Below are 20,417 nucleotides of genomic sequence, written 5' to 3'. Positions count from 1 at the left end.
ATAACACGTATCCTTCTTAATTATTGACATACAGTTCAATGAATTTTTTAATCAATTTGCTTTGCTAATTCTTCTGAAATTTCTTTAAAACTGCTTGGTCCGATTTTATATCAAATTATGCGTTTTAAACGATGATCATGCTAAGTAAGTGTAAATTAATAGACATTGCAGTAGTTCATACACTTTATATAAAAAGAATAGAATAATGAAACGCGCCATTTCAAAACTAGATCTTTTCTCGTAATTACGAGATAATTAACTCGTAATAACGATATCTTTTCTGGTAATATCGAGATCTTTTCTCGTAATTACGAGATCTTTTCTCGTAATTACGAGATCTTTTCTCGTAATTACGAGATAATTAACTCATAATAACGAGATCTTTTCTCGTAATTACGAGATCTTTTCTCGTAATTACGAGATAATTAACTCGTAATAACGAGATAACTTACTCGTAATAACGAGATCTTTTCTCGTAATTACGAGATCTTTTCTTGTAATAACGAGATAATTAACTTGTAATAACGAGATCTTTTCTCGTAATAACGAGATAATTAACTCGTAATAACGAGATCTTTTCTCGTAATTACGAGATAAAAATATTTTTTTAAGTGGCCCTATTCGTCTTTCGTACAGAACATTTACTACTACATTAAAAATAGACAACACTGTTACAAAATATGTCCAAGTGAAGAGAATAAAAAAAGAGTACCAAAAACATACCTTTTTAAAAAACACCCCTCCCCCTCTGCACATACATTTTTTGTGCAGAGGGGGAATGGGTGTAGTATTTTTCTTTCTTTGTTCATTTTTTGCTACTTATTTTTTTTTTATTTGGTTTCTAGGACATATTTTGATACAACAGTTTTTAAAGATTATTTTATTTAAATGAGAGTAACCCCTCTGATTTACTCTGGGGGGGGGGTCCAGGGTCCAGTTTACAAGCATATGTGAATTAAACATCTAGCGATTAAGAATTTTTTGAATCTGCGACCAGACAGCTACAAAGGGAGTTTCAAACATACTGCCATCCTCAAAACGACAGGGGTCCTGTGTCCCACGGCCACAAGTCATAGGAATGAAGACCCTGTCGTTGTGCCAGACAACGGCGATAGCGATGAACTGGAGGTAACTCTGATAATTTTTTCATTTCTGATCAGGTGGTTATTTGGACAGGATCAGCCATGTTACAGGCACATCTAACAGACAGTTAGGGATTGCAAATAAAGGTTTGTAATCTATCTATAATTGCAGATTCACTTAACCAACAAATAAGTTGCTAGCTATAATGATTAAAACATAGGATTCTAATTATATTGGAAATTAATGTTAAGCTACTTTCGTTTTGAATATAAATGTGTATGTTCAATAAACTTATACATTTATATTTAATCAAACGCAACTATATCAGCTTAATTTATTTAAACTATTCATTTATAAAGTTCGGCAGCAGTTTTGAAGTGCTCCAAGAGTAAAATAAGCTGACCGGGGGGGGGGGGGTGAATTTTATAGAAATTATTTTTTTTTAAATTGTTTTACTTATAAAATCAATTTTTCACTTTGACTCTATGTATGAAATATTTTATCTTTATCATTGAAGAAACAATGAGAAGTTCTTTAATATTGTTTTTCATAGAACAACCATGGATCCTCATTCTAGTGCCCAGGATGTGCCCCGATGTGACCTTTGTGAGACCGACACAGTACACAGCTATTGTGACTTTTGTCATGTCAACCTCTGTATATCATGTATAGGCAAAAACATTTCAGATGGATATGACAAACATAAAATTGTTTCTTTCCAGGAACGAAGATCAACCCTCATTTATCCAAAATGTGAAACACATCCACACAAAAATTATAAATTCCAATGCAAGGATTGCAACAACATTTTTGTTTGTTCTTCCTGCATGGCATCAAAACAGCACAAGGGACATAACTTTGTAGAAGTTACCGAAGTTTACAAGACAAAGAAAAATGATATTAAAAAAGACACAAAAGTGTTAGAAAATCATATTTCCCCTACATATGAAGAAATTGAACGTGACTTGGAAAATCAGCTTGCCAACCTGGATGGAGGATATGAAAAACTTACAACAACAATGTCCAAACAAGGAAAGCAATGGCACAGGGAAATCGACATCATCATCGACAAAATGAAAACTGAAATTAGCGAGATAAAAGAGAGACACAGGGAACTTTTACAGAAACATTTGAATGAAATCAAACAGACACAGTCTCTCATTGAAAAAACATTACATGCCTTAAGGAAAATCGAGAAATCCACTGAAATATCTTCTACCATCGAATACTGCTCTAAGATCAGAGAGTTCAGCAAGCTTCCATCCAAAGTTAAGGTTACATTGCCAACATTCATTCCAAAACCAATAGACCGGGAGAAGCTGTATAGTTTGTTTGGACAGATCACCCCATTATCTACTAATACAAAAGAAAATGTCTTGTTACTTAACCAACCAAACATTTCAGTCAGAGAACTACTGGATGAACCGGAGCTTGTTACCACAATACAGACTGGGTATAAAGATCTACGCAGTGTTACCTGTCTAAATGAGGACAGGATTTGGACGAGTGGAGAGACCAATGATATCAAATGCTTCAAATGCTTCAACAGTAAAGGTTCACTCCTCCAAACAATCCAAAAACAATCAGGTTACTGGCCCAATGAAATAGCGGTAAACAGTGATGAAGAACTACTGTACTTAGATGATGAAGCAAGTACAGTGAACAAAATAGTGAATGGACGGACAGAAGTGTTGATCAGATTACAGGGATGGAAGCCTTCCAGTCTGTGTGTCACCTCTAGTGGTGATCTCCTGGTTACCATGTTCAGTGATGATGAAACTCAATCCAAAGTTGTCTGTTACTTGGGATCCACAGAGAAACAAACAATTCAATTTGATGATGAAGGTAAACCTTTGTACTCAGGGAATGGGAGACTTAAATTCATAGCAGAGAACAGAAACCATGACATCTGTGTAGCTGACAATACGCCTGGTGCAGTAGTGGTGGTTAATCAGGACGGGAAACTCAGATGGAGATACACCGGTCATCCCTCAGTTACCGAGAACGACCCATTTGAACCCTATGGTATCACAACAGACAGCCAGAGTCATATCCTGACGGCAGACAGTGACAACCATTGTATCCACATTCTGGACCAGAATGGACAGTTTCTCCGTTACATTGATAACTGTGATCTGGATGAACCTTATGGTTTATGTGTGGACAATAATGACAATCTGTTTGTGTGTGAGTACAGGGAAGGCAATGTAAAGAAAATGTAAAGAAAAATCAAATATCTAAAGTAGATATCATCAATTATAAAAATGTGATGAAAATCAAACAAAAGTGACCTTTTTGTGTGCATATTAAATTTCATTGTTTCAACTTTACTTTCTTTATACTGTTGAACTTGTAAATTCTATTCATTCATGAAATTAATAAGTTTATTTTTCCATAAAATTTATCTTATCTTATTGCATTCTTTAAAACAGGGGCATTTGAGTACAGCTAACATACTGGTACATGTATTACGTGAACATACATGGTTATGTGAAAGTTATATCATAAGTAAAATATAAGGGCTTAAATTGACAAGGACCATTTATCTGTATTAAAAAAACGTTTATTAAACATGTTTGACTTTGTTTAATGTACTAGAAAACATTGCAATACTAGATTATCTATATTCAAGCTTCCATTGGGGGGGGGGGCAAAATTGTAAACTTTTGTAAAAAAAAAAAACAAAAAAAAACTTCAAGGCCTTTAGTGGCCAATTTCCTATAATATTTAAAGTAGTAATGCACACACATGCTTGCAGTTTATTTCTACTAGCATACAATGTGCGGGAAATAAAAGTTTTCAGGATCAAGTTAAAAATGTAAAATTGTTAACGGACAATGCACAACCAACGGCAATAGGTTACCTGATATACTCAAATGAAATAAAAAAAAAGAGTACATGTTTACTGAATGTCTACAACTTTGTAAACTTCTCACGACTGTAAAGAACTCACGTACAGCTCCGATTAATAAACATCAAGACAACCTTAAACAGTTACTTTGGTGATTGGTTGTCAGGGTTGCAGGCGCAAAAGATTGCAAAATGGCCATTCTATGATATTTTGAAAACAATTGTGATTGCAGATTGCAGCAGTTTCAGTTACTAGTATACTGAATGAAATATAATCAGTTAAAACTTTCAATTTAATGACATCGCCAAAGCCTTGGCAATTAAGAAACATGGAATTTCATTCGACAAGAGGAATGACAATAACCTATATAGAAATAATCAAACGTTATATTCACCTCGTAGGTCACGTTCATGTACAAATGAATATAACGTTCATTTTTATTTCTACAATGTTGAATCTCAAGTAATCAGAGACCTAGGAATTCGTTAATCATAATAAATTTGGTTATTTATGATATATTACAATTGTAGCTACCAAAAAGAACCTTTGGTGAGAAATAAAGAATATCCAGTACAAAGATTCAGCAACGAAAAATTCACAAGTCGCACTAACTAATGTATTGGAATTCATCACTTTCACTTGATTAAATATACATTGAAAAATTAATTTTGAACTAAATGCCTCTCTCCCTTGCATGAAGAATTTGATGGTGTTACGAGCCGGATAATATACCCATTATAATACATTTATTGAAATCAAACTGATTCATAGGAAACATTCATTTATAGTCATTATATCTTTACACTTAAGTGATACCCCGGGTTCTTGTACAAGCATGTTTGAAACGGTAAAAAATTTACCAGGAGAACATAAATTGTCAAATTTAAAACAATATTAAATCAATTCAAATTTCTGCGAAAAAGATGTATTGGTTGCCATATGCAAGTCCTCGGACTTAACCACAAGGAAAAACTTTGAACTGGGTACGCTAAGTATAACATATCGGCCCTGTCGAAATGTGAAAATCAATCACATGGTATCTTTAAAATGTTCGCCGGAATAATTCATGTAGGACATCCCATGCATGAAAGTAACTTTCGTTTGCTAAAATTCACGTGCGTTTGGTAATTGTAAACTCCGAAACCGGACCTTGTTTACGGATTTTGTAAAATATATGGGTTTTTGTAATGTTTGATCTGATATTTCTATAAGGCCGCATTCGAGTACATACACCAATATTTCAGAATAGCACACTTTTAGACTGCTTATTAACATAAAAACGGGAAAAAAATATGTACAGGACTGTGGCCACTTTCGTTTTTTATTTTTTTCTATTTTCACGATGAACGAAAAATGGATGTTTTCATTGCCATGGTTACCTAAGACGTAAGATGAGTTTCTTTAATATGACAATGCCTAAATAAATACTTAACTGTAAAAATAGACTTATGTTGACAATTGACTTTAATTAAAGAAAAATAAAACCGTTCCATGGAAAAAATTGAGTATTTTTATTAGTTTATTAGTCCTTAGACATAGTGTATTTGAATTACTCACAATTACATACCGTGTATTGCAGATAAAATGGTCAACATTGTTGTGTAGTAAAAACAAATATACAATATTGATTTCAGGATGGATAAAAGAAAGAAATATTTTTTTTTAAAAAACCTCAACATTTCTTATAATTTGCTATTTAACGAATATAAAGTTATCTGTGTGTCGTTGTACTCTACATAAATGACGTAAGACGTCATAAAGTAGCTGAGAGAGAGAGAGAGAGAGAGAGAGAGAGAGAGAGAGAGAGAGAGAGAGAGAGAGAGAGAGAGAGAGAGAGAGAGAGAAGTTTATACAGGTACATTTAAAATTTCAAAACAGTTTTATTATCAAATCAGAAGTCAGATTCAAAACATTATATTTGTGTAGATTTATATCGGGATATACTTGGTACAAAGTTATTAGAATATATACTAGTAAATCAGACACTGAATGTTTGCCGATCCTGTTGAAGTAATTAAATCAAACTTTAAAAAAATATTTTCACAAGAAAAATATAATAGTGATCATATTCCTATATGCATGCATTTTAAGTGCCCAGTATATTTACTAGTACATGGATGTCTTTAGTCTCTGTAACGGGACATGTGTCTAGGGGTTAGTCGCGTACATATTCTACAGTATTTTAAAAAAATACAACATTTTGCGTAAGAATGTAGGAATTCAAAACTAATGATAGATCTAGCTGTGTTTAGCTTTTTAAATGACAACTTTAATTCTAGAAAATACATTAAATACTTTTTTTACATCGTTCACGGATGTCTTGCGTTAATTATTTCTTGATCGATCTAAACTATCTATTACGGTAGAATGTTAGTAATAATTGGTGTTGGGTTATCATTATTTACAAAAAATAATCAGTTCAGATTAAAACATTGTCAAATATATATTCATGTCGCTGGAATATTTACTGGAGGAATTAAATCGCCGAACAGGGGTATGTCCCGATTTTTGATCAATTGGTCGATTTCATTCATCTTGAAAAGATATAACTCGCTTGTCTCACTAAATGTACATTAATCAATTAGTAGTCAAGTGTGCATAGTGTTTCTTCGATAAACTTCTTCTAAAACATTCAATCTAAAGAATAATATATATAGTTGTTACAAAACAAATGTAAAAAAAATCATTTGACCCCCTCCCAATGGATTTATTCAAAACATTGGAGATCTAATCCTTTGAGTGTTAGGCAATTTAAAAGCAGGTCTTCGCGCGATAACTTCACATGAATTCTAGCTGCAGGACTGTAGCTCCCGGTCTGAAAAAATTCGGATGGACGACCTGGGAGCTACAGTGCCTCCCATAGTAAAAAACTGCAATTTACGGCGTACAAAAAATTGCGCTAGTTTTGGACTGATTTACCTTATTTTCACATAAATTCTGTAAAAATAATTAGAACCATTAAATTCTTCAGCAAATTTAATACTGATAGCGTCACTTAACTTGCCTCAGACTTTCTCTTAAACATGATAACCGACCTCGGAAAATGAAGTGTGTTAATTTACATCGAGATCGAGAGTCGCCATTTTTAAATGTAAACAAACTTGCACCACTTTAATTTACAGAGCTGGGGATGTTGTTTAAAAGAATATCAGAGGCAAGTGAAGTGACAATATCTTTAGTAAAATGTCCAAGGAATTTTTTGGGATTAAATCTTTGTACAGAATGAGATCGTAAATGAGATTAATCAGTCTAAACCTAGCGCATTTTTTTGTGCGCCGTAAATTGCAGTTTTTTATTATGGGAGGCACTGTAGCTCCCAGGTCGTCCATCCGAATTTTTTCAGACCGGGAGCTACAGTCCCAGGTCGTCCATCCGAATTTTTTCAGACCGGGAGCTACAGTCCTGCAGCTACATGAATTCATAATGCTTGCGGGCCGATTAGTGGACGGGGTCATGAGAGTACCCCAGAGCACACCGTGTGTACACATGCAGCTTTATAAATATTTGAATAACAAAAACTGTTTCTATTACTTTCCTATCGTTGGAAATGACAAAAAAGCCTTTAATTTTCCATCTTAATATAACAAATACAATTTAACTGCTTTATCTTTCAAGCTTACATGCAATTATTTGATACATGTACACTTCAAAATAATTTGAAATCGACTTTCGCCTTGAGGGCGAAGATGCGAGAGTGTGAAGTTGCGAAGGCGAAATTGCGAAGGTGCGAAGGCAAAGGAGCGAAAGTGCGAAGATGCGAATGCGAGAGTGCGAAGGCGAAGGAGCGATACTACTATCGCTCTTTCGCCCATGCAACTTCGCACTCTCGCCTTCGCAACTTCGCACTTTCGTCTTCGTCTTTTTTTTTATTGCATTCAGCATGAGGTATCGGTCGATTCCAATGGAATCGAATTTGTTGCAGGCACCGTACTCGCCCGAGGTTTGCCGATTAATCTCAGATGTTATTGATACCCATGCGCTATAGGCCATCGTGCTTACTATCAATGAAAGTTTATTAATATTTTACTGTGTTATGTGACATATATGTTTACCGGTGCTCACTATGCCTAATCAATATATACTCCTCATAAAATGTAATGTCCGCAATAATGTGTACACATACACTTCCAGACTCCCGTCACTTATCAGCTCTCTGTTTACCTTAAACCAACATCGTGGTTCAAACACATTACCATTTTAATTTAATTATGCGACATTCCTTTTTCATGCACGGATGAGCTGGAGAGGGGCCCGGACCCCCCCCCTCCCCCCTTCCCCCACGGAAAATTAATTTCACACAGTAATGGAGAGAGGGTCGGACACCCTCAACCCCTGGAAAATTTAGTATTATTGATTTCACATAGTAAAATTACCAAAAATATGCCTCGGACCCCCCCCCCCCCCCCCCCGACTAGTACAATAGTACAATTATCGTTCGGACCCCCCCCCCCCCCTCTCCCCACTAGAAATAATGAAAATATTGATCTGCGCGGGGTGTTGAAAATAAATTCTCAAAAGTTAATCTTCTGCCAAAGACGTTATTTTATACAGCTAAAAATATCTTTAAACGATTGAGTATCTCGATCTAAACTAGTTTTAGTGGACCTTAGTCCAATCTGATCAATCTTTGAACCAGAGAAACACCACAGTGTTAAAAACTTTACAGGCATCCACGTGTTCTGCGTTTTAGTGTATTTCGTTCCCTAGGCGACGCTTCCCTAACCCTGTTTTTAGAACTACCGCATAGTGAAGTACCATCATATAATGAAGTATCAGCATGTAATGTTGAAGTATCAGCACGTAATGTTAAAGTACCATCACGTAATGTTAAAGTACCATCATGTAATGTTGAAGTATCAGCATGTAATGTTAAAGTACCATCATGTATTGTTATACTTTCATGTTAAATACTGAAATCTGATTGGTTAAGACGCAGTTAATAATATTTACTATTACCCTAAGCGTTAGCAACGCACTTGGCAACGGGTAACATTAAAAAATGTTACATGCACGAAAATTATGCGCGTACGGTTCGCTGTAGAATTCACGTTATTCCTATATAAAAGCAGTAAAATTTTCCTTAAAATTCTAAAAAAGACATTCAGTATAACAAAATAAATAGTGCCTGTTTGGGAGGATAACAGTTGAAATTGACACCCCTCGAAAACCATTGTCAACCTCCGCTTCGCGTCGGTTGACAATGGTTTTCTCGGGGTGTCAATTTCAACTGTTACCCTCCCAAACAGGCACTATTTATATAATGTTAAAGTATCAGCATGTAATGTTGAAGTATCAGCACGTAATGTTAGAGTACCATCATGTAATGTTAAAGTATCAGCATGTAATGTTGAAGCATCAGCATGTAATGTTAAAGTACCATCATGTAATGTTAAAGTATCAGCATGTAATGTTGAAGTATCAGCACGTAATGTTAAAGTACCATCATGTAATGTTAAAGTATCAGCATTTAATGTTGAAGTATCATCATATTATGAAGATTATCTACATAAGGCAGTTGAGGCGTTCCATACAAACATATCTTTTTTAAGGAGTATACCAATACAAACGGGGATCTAAACGGCCTGCCTCCCCCTGGAAGATTTAGCTTTAATAAAAAGTCAGCTTTAATAAACACACATGTACATGTATATTACTGAATTACAACTGAAATCACGATAATGTAAATAGTCCTTTAATTTGTATGATAATCCCCTTTGTTACTCGAAAAAGTTGGCAAAAATTAAAACTTTTTTCTCGCGGAAATTCGTTTTGCCCCTTTCTGAACACTTTGCTCGATTTTAAACATAATTGTGACCCAAGGGAAAAGGCACCACGACGAGGTTTAGGAAAATCGGGCTATAACCATTTGAGTCGTATCTCATATAAGTGTCATTTTCAAGCAATAATAACAGGAACGTACATATGTAGCTGTGTAGGAAGGGCATGGGTGGGACTGTACAAATGTAAAATTTGCATCAGTTCGAATAATATATGACTCAACAATCTACTGCAATTTGATAATTTTTGAAATTGACGATTTACAAATGGTAATGTACAATGTTTGACGATTAAAGTATGGAGTTAACAATTCACATTTTTATATTTACATCTACCGAGCATGATTCTTTCTATTTCTTAGGGAAATTTATACATGTAGTTAATTCATAGCTCTATAAAACAGTTGTACAAACTGACAGGACTAAAACCTACACTTTATTGATTGGTCGAAACCTACGGCAAAAAAGAAAAATCACGGACTACCGGTACACGAAATAATCATAATGATGTCATACTCAAATTCCCAAAGGAGAAGATTTGATTGTTTCTCCAAGCTAACATACTTATGTAAATTAACTGTAATTTACTGAATTTAACTTACTTTCTACGATTAATTTATTAATTTGTTAAAAGAAATAATTATGTAAATATAAACAATTAAATGCTTTCGTTGATGATTCATGTAGGTTATGAAGGTAGCGATCATTGCTAACGCGGATTACGTATTTTTTACTGAAATGTCGCCCTTTCAAATAACTGGACCCCCCCCCCCCCCACCCCACCCCACCCCACCACCACTGCCTGGTGATCATGAACAACCGAATATTACAGAATGAACAAGAGGTGGGGGTACTCTCCGATATGAATTCTGGGTCGTCATGATTCATGTATGATGGTGTCTTAGTATCAAAGTTCTGTAAAAGGACAGACTCTGCCGCCTACTGTAAGTGAATTTCTCCCAGTTTTTAATTCATTTCACTTGTGACAGCATAAAGTCATATTGCGTTTATTTAGACTACGTTGGTCAGGTTTAGGTTCGTTAACTCCATTGATTTCATCAAAAATATCCTTTAACAATAACCGTCACCCGAGCTATGCATAATTTGCGCAGGATAGCGAGAAAATTTTAATTATTGCTGGAATATTATATCTTATCATAGATTGATTGTTTAATAACAAAGGGGTGTATATTTGTTTTTAAAAAAATTTAAAACCAAAAAAAAAAATAAAACAAAGTATGAATTTGTTCTTTAATTTGTCCACTTGGACACATTTTGTTCAGTTTTTAAAGATTGTTTTAATATGAGAGTAACCCTCCTGATTTATTCTGTAATATTCGGTTGTGTGTGTGCGTGGGGGCGGGGGTCCAGTCCTGATCAACAAGCACCTGTTGGTTAAATATTTAGTGATAATAAAATTGCAATCCGCAATCAGACTGATAAAAAGGGAGTTTCAAACAATTTACCATCCTTTCAGCGTTCGATTTTTTGTGAATAGATCACCAGGGGTCGTGTGTCCCGCGGGCACAAATAGACTCGGGACCTCTGGCGTGATAGCAATGAACGGGAAGTAACTCTGACATTTTTTTTTTCATTTCTGATCATGTGGTATCAGCCATGTTTTGGGCCCGCATACCAAACATAATAAAGATTGTGTAATTTCTTGTTAACAAGGTTTGTAATCTATCTTTTATTACATTTTCTCTTAATCAGCACATAAGTTATCAGTAATTGAGAATTAAACATATTATTATATCTGTAATTTAATTAAAAGCTGAACTACTTCCGTTTTTAAATAATCGTTCTGTATATTCAACTTGGTGGCGTTGATGGGAAAGGGAGGAAGACTTATCAAATATCTTGACATGCAAAATAGGAAAAGGGTTATGGTTACAGTTAGGAAAAAAACGCAAACAGGGGCTCGTCACGAAATTTTTCCAACCTTTTATATATACCACCTCTATACTATAAAATACAATATGTATTTTATAGTATAGAGGTGGTATATATAAAAGGTTGGAAAAATTTCGTGACGAGCCCCTGTGGTCTATGCAATTCAATAAACTAGTTCATTAAACCCAACTTTATCAACCTGTTACATGTATAAGCTAATGATTTAGAACAGTAGGACAGCATTTTTTGAAAAGATTTTGTATCCACACCCAGCTTAAAAAGACAAATAAGTTGGTTAGGAGAGGTGAATATAAGGAAATTTATTTAAAAAATCGTTTTACTATTTCAATTCTTCACTCTGACTTAATGTATGAAGTTTATATCATTGATAAAAAACATTCATAAGACTAGTCTTTAATTTTCATTTTGTAGATCAACCATGGATCCTCATTCTAGTGCCCAGGATATACCCCGATGTGACCTTTGTGAGACCGCCATAGTACACAGCTACTGTGACTTTTGTCATGTCAACCTCTGTATTTCATGTATAGGCAAACACATATCAGATGGATATGACAAACATAAAATAGTCCCTTTCCAGGAACGAAGATCAACCCTCATTTATCCAAAATGTGAAACACATCAACACAAAAATTGTGAATTTCAATGCAAGGATTGCAACAACATTTTTGTTTGTTCTTCCTGCATGGCATCAAAACAGCACAAGGGACATAACTTTGTAGAAGTTACAGAAGTTTACAAGACAAAGATAAATGATATTAAAAAAGATACAAAAGAGCTTGAAAATCACATTTCCCCTAAATATGAAGAAATTGAACGCGACTTGGAAAATCAACTTGCCAACCTGGATGGAGGATATGAGAAACTTATAACAACAATGTCCAAACAAGGAGAGCAATGGCACAGGGAAATCAACGTCGTCATTAACAAAATGAAAACTGAAATAAGCGAGATAAAAGAGAGACACAGGGAACTTTTACAGAAACATTTGAATGAAATCAAACAGACACAGTCTCTCATTAAAGAAACATTACATGCCTTAAGGAAAATTGAGAAATCCACTGAAATATCTTCAACCATGGAATACAGCTCTAAGATCAGAGAGTTCAGCAAGCTTCCACCCAAGGTATCACTGCCAACATTCATTCCAAAACCAATAGACCGTGAAAAGTTGTTTAGTTTGTTTGGACAGATCACCCCATTATCTACTGCTACAGAAGAAAATGTCTTGTCACTAAACCAACCAAACACTTTATTCAGAGAACTACTGGATGAACCTGAGCTTGTTACCACAATACAGACTGGGTATGAATATCTACGCAATGTTACTTGTCTGAAGGAAGAAAGAATATGGACAAGTGGAAAGACCAATGATATCAACTGCTTCAATATTAAAGGTTCAATACTCTACACAATAAAAAAAAAATCAGGTGACTGGCCCAATGATATAGCTGTAGACAGTAATGGTGATCTACTATACTTAGACGGTGAAGGAAGAACAGTGAACAAAGTACATGTAGTGAATAGACAGACAGAAGAGATGATCAGATTACAGGGATGGAAGCCTAGTAACCTGTGTGTCACCTCTACTGGTGATCTCCTGGTTACCATGTTCAGTGACGATAAAACTCAATCTAAAGTTGTCCGTTACTCAGGATCCACAGAGAAACAAACAATTCAATTTGATGATGAAGGTAAACCTCTATACTCAAGGAATGCTAATCCTAAATACATCACAGAGAACAGAAACCATGACATCTGTGTAGCTGACTGGGGGGCTCGTGCAGTAGTTGTGGTTCATCATGATGGGAAACTCAGATGGAGATACACTGGTCAACCCTCACTTACCAAGAATAAACAGTTTGAACCCTGTGGTATCACAACAGACAGTCAGTGTCATATCCTGACCGCAGACAGTGTCAACCAATTTATCCACATTCTGGATCAGAATGGACGGTTTCTCCGTTATATTGATAACTGTGATCTGGAGGAGCCTATTGGTATATGTGTGGACAATAATGAAAATCTGTTTGTGTGCGAGTTTTACAATGGAAATGTCAAGAAAATCAAATATTTAAAGTAGATTTCATCATTTGTATAACTGTGATGTAAATGAAACAAAAGTCACCTTTTCCTGTGAATATTGAATTTCATTGTTTAAACTATCCTTTTCTTAAACTGTTCTTTTCATATAAAATTCTATTCATTCATAACACATGTTACATTAATAAGCTTACTTTAAATTAAGATTTATCTGATATTATTCCATTGTTTAAAGAAGGTGCATTTGAGTGTTGTTTGCATGTAATATACAGCTATTGTACCTTATCAAATAAATTGTGTCAATTATCAGGATAGAAGACTTCAAGTAGATTTCAGACACGTTACTCAGTCTTACACAACCAACTTACTGGTATTACATGTACATACACGTATATGACTATATGTAAAAGTTTAATTTTAAGAAAGGGCTAAAATTAACTAAAACAATTATAATTCAGTATGGTATTGTTTATCGGTCAACAGCTATACCACTCATAAACATACAACACAATTGATATAAACATATCAATATGCATGTAAATATATTGATAGAACATGTATAAACAAATATGGCTTTGTTTAATGCACTAGAAACCATTGCTGTGCAAGTTACAAGCAGAGGTTATGTAATTTGCAGCATCTGTTTACATGTGTTAACTGGTTAAAGGTGATTAAAAATTCTTTGCTGTATATACTATTGTATATATGTGTATTTACAGAATATATGAAACAAAGTGAACGTGTATTTTTATTTCATATTGCAGTAGGTATCATAGTTAATTATCATTTTGAAGAAAAATCAAAATCTGGAGGAAAAAAAATCAATCAAAGTTCTCACAAATTATATTACAAACTTTGCAATTAAAGTTTTCTGTTTTCGTTTACTTTTGACACCCCCCCCCCACCCCGCAAAAAAAATCAAAAACAAATATAAAACTAGATGCTGTCATTAGACAGTAATACCCGCACCATGTGTTTGCCCCTAAATAACACTGTTTTGTACCTGTTTAATTAAAAATGAAGGCTACATGCAAACTCCGGTAATACATTTAAAAATTATAATTTTCATAACTGAAGGATGAGATCCCTGCCCATATGATAATACACATAGTGACATGAGCAGCACTTTATGTGCAATTTGGGGTAGAACTGTTTGCAGTGAATTTTCAGTTAATCAATAATCGTAACATTTTATGTCATAGGAAGTATAATGGTCTATATACCGTAATTATTACAAATAAAATTAAAAATTAAATTATGCCCCCTCCCCGTGGCGGTTGCCGGTTTTAGATTTGCTTCTATGTGCCTACATGAACATCATCGTGTGCACAGATTTAGAGAAGGGGTGGGAGTGAGGGGTCCAGACCCCCCCTCCCCATGAAAATTCGTAAATTACCAAAAATACACCTTGGACCCCAATGCTCTTACAGACATGTAAACGCTCTAACCCATTGCGCTTCAATGTTAGGTAACATTATTTGGGGGGTAAATATTTAATCAATATTCAACATACTTTATTGTTTATCTCAATAGGAAGTATACATGTACATCACACTATGCAGGTGTCCTGCATCACCTTAAAGCTGTTATTTACCTAATAAAATAGTGCAAGTGGATTTGAAGAATAGGTCATAAAAATACATGCATGTTACAAATGACTGATCTTTGTCTGAAGTTACGTACACAACACAGGTTTGCATGTCTCATTAGCGGATACTAGTTTTACCCAGCTCTTCGATTAGATGGGTTTACGTGTATACATACATGGGTGTTGCTAAAACGCGGAACGGAAAACGGAACGGAAGGAAAACGGAAAACCTTATCTAATGTTATTTACCTCATAGATTTCTTAAGTATGCCAAAACGATATATTTTTTTTTAAATTTTTTTTGAAAGATTAGCAATATTAGATTATTTATTCAAGAATATTTATTTCCTCAAAATTAACAGTACATGCATTGACCACTATATTCTGTCCCAAAATATTCTCGATTCACTTTTTGCTGTATATTCATATATACCTCAGGGTTCAAGCGATTCTCTTTTAGAAGCATTAAACATTCTCATTATTCTTTCTTTAAAACGTCCTCTCTAGCTTATCAGCTGGTATAAATACACAGCTAAAAATAAAGAAGTCTACGGGGTTTTGCATTTTAACAGATCCGGATGATAGTGTTGAAAAATTGTGCAAGGTCTTCTGAGTGACTTCCAAATGGAGAAAAGATGTCAACATTTTCCATTATAAATCGTCCAAATGTGCTGCATGAATATTTTGGGATCGACAGACTATAGTCCCAATATATAATCGGAAAATCAAACCAGGCAACGTCTAGAGCTCTCTATTCGGATCATATGTATATAGCTGCTGGAATAAACAACTGCATGCTTTGTAATGCAAACGTAAACAAAATTGCATTGCTAAAAATACTAGTTTCACAAATTACTAGTTTCACAAATTACCGGGTATTTTAATGTTTACTGTATTTTAATTTTTTAATGTCATCAGTCCTACAGTTTTTTTCTTCCATCTCAATGATACTGTATCGTCTGTATGATAAAAGATCGTCTAGAACACCGAAAATTCAATTTTGATGTAAGTATATACATGTACATCATAGGCCCCCTATTTGAAAATAATATAAAAATACTCAAAACACGCATAAAACGCTTTCACTAACTGCGTACGTTACGCTAATATGCCAGCAATACCATATAAGAGAAATAAGTAAAAAAGTTATAGCTAATTTGTTCGTTTAATCATGTTAATGTTTCACAATTCGTATACATTTGATTTTTCCGTTTCGTACTCAACTAAAGCCGAATGAATACAATGCTATAATTGATAGACATTCATATGAATATTAATAAGATAGCAACATGTTGATAATCATTCATTAGATATAAATAAAAGATACAAAGTAAATCGTTTCTGGCCAGTCTATACCCTTTTTAAGCGATAAACGTGATGATATTTTCCATTCCGTTCCGTTTTCCGTTCCGCGTTTTAGCAACACCCATACATACATGTCTGTGTTTTCCGTATGCAGAAAAGGATTACGGTAGTTAAGATCAGCTAAAGGAATTCATTATTGTGTTTTAATTGGATTATCATTATGATGTTGACCAATTTAGGTAAGCATAATACATGTAGTAGCAGTAGCACAATATATTAAGATGCCAGCATGGGATTCCTGCCAGCATACATACACATGTATATAAGTTCTACTTTCACTTTCTAAATGTAATCTCCCTTTGACAGCATACTGTATCATCATCTTTTAATATTTAAATAAGCTTATCATCATTACCTATCCTATCGCATTTGTAAAGTTTCTGTCATTTTAGTTGCAAAAGTTATTTTTTTTCATTTGTCAGACTGCATGCACTGTTGAGTTGACCCCATATTGACCCTGTATAAACAATTTCTTATTAAATTTGTGTATTACATATGTAAGTAAGTGTAGACACTTATATTTTTTATATGAGTAATAATAGGAAGGAAGGAGTATTTCTTTCTTAATGTATTATAATGCATCAAATACAATGTAGGTCATGACCTTATGGGACTGTTCTGACCCCACGAAACAGGAAAATACAAAATATCTTCTAAAGTCATTATGATGCATCAACTGGTGTAAAGTACATTAATAACCCCAGGTGTTGTCTTTAAACCCCCCCCCCCTGTCTTTTATATAATAGTGTTGTTTTTAGCATGTACTGTGCCTATAAATAGTAGTCAGGGTTTGATACATAGTGCACGAGCCGGAGGCGAGTGCACTATGTATCAAACCCTGACTACTATTTAGGCATAGTACATGCTAAACACAACACTATTGTTATTATTATGCTGACTTTTAATATCTATTGATGTCTCATGCTGATTAGCTTATTTAACTGTTGTGATGGAACTTTTAACAAACCCAAGAAAAAAAATTGTTGACTTTTTCAAAACATTTCATTGAACATTTAATTCTGGCAACAATAATAGTAATTCTAACGTGTATACGTTGGAATATATCACAGTTAATTTCAATAACGTTTAATGATAGTGATTGTTGATGGTGACGTTGCATCCAGAGAATAGGAATTTTGGTTGTCGACCTCCAGAATAGGATTGAGCCACTCCCACTCCATGTGTTGCCTCTAGTGTCAATGTACAGTTTACTAGCTCGTCATCCGTCATGGTATCATTGGAATTATGACTGCCCATAGACTCTGGATTAAATTAGATATTGAGATTAATACTTGAATACTAGACTTAAGTATTTTGTTTAATATGACCCAATATTATTCATATAGATTACACACCTGATACAGCATTGACTGGAGTGTCCACAGGCCCGGCCTGTCCTGTACATACACTTAAAGCATTCGACATCGCCTTCTTTTGATTATCTACAAAATAGTGAAACATGACATAACAATACATCAACACAGTAATATAAGCCAAAATGGTTCGATGTATTACTATCCCAACTAGTTAATAGATCTACTGTACCTGATGTGTCATAGCAGTAGCTGGACAACGAAGATTCGTTTCTGTGACCACTAACAGTTGCTATGTGGCGGGATTCAAACCCACAGTGGTTTAGAAGAGTTATAGTGGTAGATCTTATGCAGTGATTTGTATACTCTTTAGAAAGTCCGGCAGATTTTGATATGTTTTTCATAAATTTTTTCATGGTATTAACCCCCAGGGGTTCATTCCGGTACCATACTGCCTCGTCATCTGAAAAGATGTTTTTGGAGTGCAGGAAAAGTCTGTCCGTACCAGCGTGTCTTTTAGACAAATATTTTTTAAAAGACTGAACTGGACATAATTCAGAATCGGTGGCGTACATTCTTCCCCCTGTACCTTCAATTTCGTTTGTAATACCTTGATGATTTTTTGATAACTCTGAAGTGACTTTTTCAACGTATTTTTGTCCATTCGAATTCATAATTTCAAAGTCCTGTACGCGAAGGTTGTGCAAATTTTCTTGTCCCCTTCTACAGAAATAGAACATTATTTCAAAAACAACTTTATTTAGTAGACCTTGTGGGGTATTTGTATTAAAAATTAGTGATGCCCGTACAATTTCTTCAGGTCCTCTACGGTGAGAGCAGGGTGATGGACAACAGCCCCTTTTCCTTCCGCTCGCGTCTTTCTCAGTAATGAAGAAAAACAGCTATTTGCTTTTGCGAAATGAGGATCGGTAATAATATCAATGTTTGAACCCTTCTCCTTTAAGTATCTGCCTTAATACCTTGACGAATATTCAATAAAGAATTTTTCTTGTAAAGTTCTCCATTTTTCATTCTTACGTTACTGTAGAAATCCTCCAGAACTCTCGATAGATCTTCTTTCGAGTATGAAAGAATATCGGTGTTTACTGAACGTTCTTGCAAGAAATCATTCAAAATGTTCATACTGAAATTTGTAGCGTGTTTTGTTTTTTTGGACATCAGGTTTTTTTCCCTAAATGTGACCGGGTTATTGTTTCCGAATCGACTCATTGTTTGTTGTTATTTAGCAGACGATAATCATCTTTTTTCTTGTGATGTTTTAATTAAGCGTCATAATAAAAAGCACTTTGATGACACCGCGGTATCGGTTAATTACAATTGTTTAATCGATAAGTCTAAGATATTATTAGAAACTCTTATTTTAATATCCTTGTCAACATTTACACAATTTTAAAATTTTATTTATTTATTTATTGTTTTATGTCAAATGTTGGTAACAACGTATTATATATATCTTAAAACCTCACACTGTAATTAGAGTCTACCGTGGCGTAATTAGTAAAGTGTTCGACTGCTAATCCCAAGGTCGTGAGTTCGATACCCGCTCGCCGCTTTGAAAGATTTTCTCTCAAAACACCTGCCGTGCTCTATTTCGGCATAGTATGCTTACACTATATAAATCCTTTGTATACTATGCGAAAATAGATGAGTATAGAATATATAGCGACAAACTGACAGAAGGCATAATAATATGAAATAGGAAATGATATGATACACTGTATATTTTGTTAACTTCTGAGATCTGAGATCCTCATCCCTAAACCGTTTAATTTATTTTTGCTCTTTGTGTCATTGCGCGTAAAATTGTATTGTAAGATTATGCCCCCTTGGAGACACCCTGACATTTTAGAACTAGAAAAAATAATGTATTTTATCTTATTCATATGTTATACAGTAGTGTTTGATCCATATGTGGGTAATTCCTAGCCTAATGATGTCACTGCTTTGTTTAGGAGACTTTACAATTGCCCCAAATAGGTGAATACACATGGCAGTGATGCATATAACATTTTGTTTATAAATCTTTAAAATTGAATTAAGCAATTTCCAAAATGTTAATGTGAATCACGAGAGAAAAAGCAATCAAGAAATGATTTAAACTTTGCTACTGTACACATGTAAGAATGTATTAAGAAGACTGAATCTTTATAAGCAGGTTAGATTGGGGGGGGGATTAATGTTGAGTATAAACATTTATAATTTGAATCATTTATTGTTATTAATTAATTTTAACTTGTCAATGAATACTACTTATTGATCCCAAGGTAGAAATATGACCTCTGATCGTATCTCAATAGATCATTTGTCAATTATGCAAGGTGTAATGTAATTTTTTTTAAGAATAACATTTTTTACCAGTTTATAAAAGTTTTTAGACACCCAAATTATATTTTGATTTTAATAAATTATTCGACAAGGAAGGGGGGGGGGGGAGAGAGAACAGTTTATATTTGAGTTTGTTT

General features: G+C 34.3%; 2 protein-coding genes across 2 annotated transcripts; one reads left to right on the top strand and one right to left on the bottom strand.

Moving 5' to 3' along the window:
* The first annotated feature begins 1,643 nt into the window (after nucleotides 1–1,643).
* On the top strand, nucleotides 1,644–14,343 carry LOC128160359 (uncharacterized). Its single transcript, XM_052823670.1, has 2 exons — nucleotides 1,644–3,290; nucleotides 12,326–14,343. Exons 1-2 carry the CDS (start codon nucleotides 1,644–1,646, stop codon nucleotides 13,706–13,708), a joined length of 3,030 nt encoding a protein of 1,009 aa, XP_052679630.1. The 3' UTR covers nucleotides 13,709–14,343.
* A 3,127-nt stretch (nucleotides 14,344–17,470) lies between these two features.
* Nucleotides 17,471–19,486, bottom strand: LOC128160336 (uncharacterized). Its single transcript, XM_052823640.1, has 3 exons — nucleotides 18,167–19,486; nucleotides 17,977–18,063; nucleotides 17,471–17,883 (listed from the first exon to the last, which is right to left on the bottom strand). Exons 1-3 carry the CDS (start codon nucleotides 18,672–18,674, stop codon nucleotides 17,708–17,710), a joined length of 771 nt encoding a protein of 256 aa, XP_052679600.1. The 5' UTR covers nucleotides 18,675–19,486; the 3' UTR covers nucleotides 17,471–17,707.
* Between the last annotated feature and the right edge of the window lie 931 nt (nucleotides 19,487–20,417).

This window comes from Crassostrea angulata, chromosome 8 (assembly GCF_025612915.1).
Source record: "Crassostrea angulata isolate pt1a10 chromosome 8, ASM2561291v2, whole genome shotgun sequence".
Lineage (NCBI taxonomy): Eukaryota > Metazoa > Mollusca > Bivalvia > Ostreida > Ostreidae > Magallana > Magallana angulata.
This window is presented reverse-complemented; position numbering and strand designations above follow the sequence as displayed.

Coding starts and splice junctions, on each gene's coding strand:
- LOC128160336 (XM_052823640.1), bottom strand. CDS start 18,674: ATGTTCTATTTCTGTAGAAGGGGACAAGAAAATTTGCACAACCTTCGC. Junction 18,064..18,166: donor CTACTGCTATGACACATCAG/GTACAGTAGATC, acceptor ACTATTTTGTAG/ATAATCAAAAGAAGGCGATG. Junction 17,884..17,976: donor TCCAGTCAATGCTGTATCAG/GTGTGTAATCTA, acceptor AATTTAATCCAG/AGTCTATGGGCAGTCATAAT.
- LOC128160359 (XM_052823670.1), top strand. CDS start 1,644: ATGGATCCTCATTCTAGTGCCCAGGATGTGCCCCGATGTGACCTTTGT. Junction 3,291..12,325: donor GTGAGTACAGGGAAGGCAAT/GTAAAGAAAATG, acceptor GCATCAAAACAG/CACAAGGGACATAACTTTGT.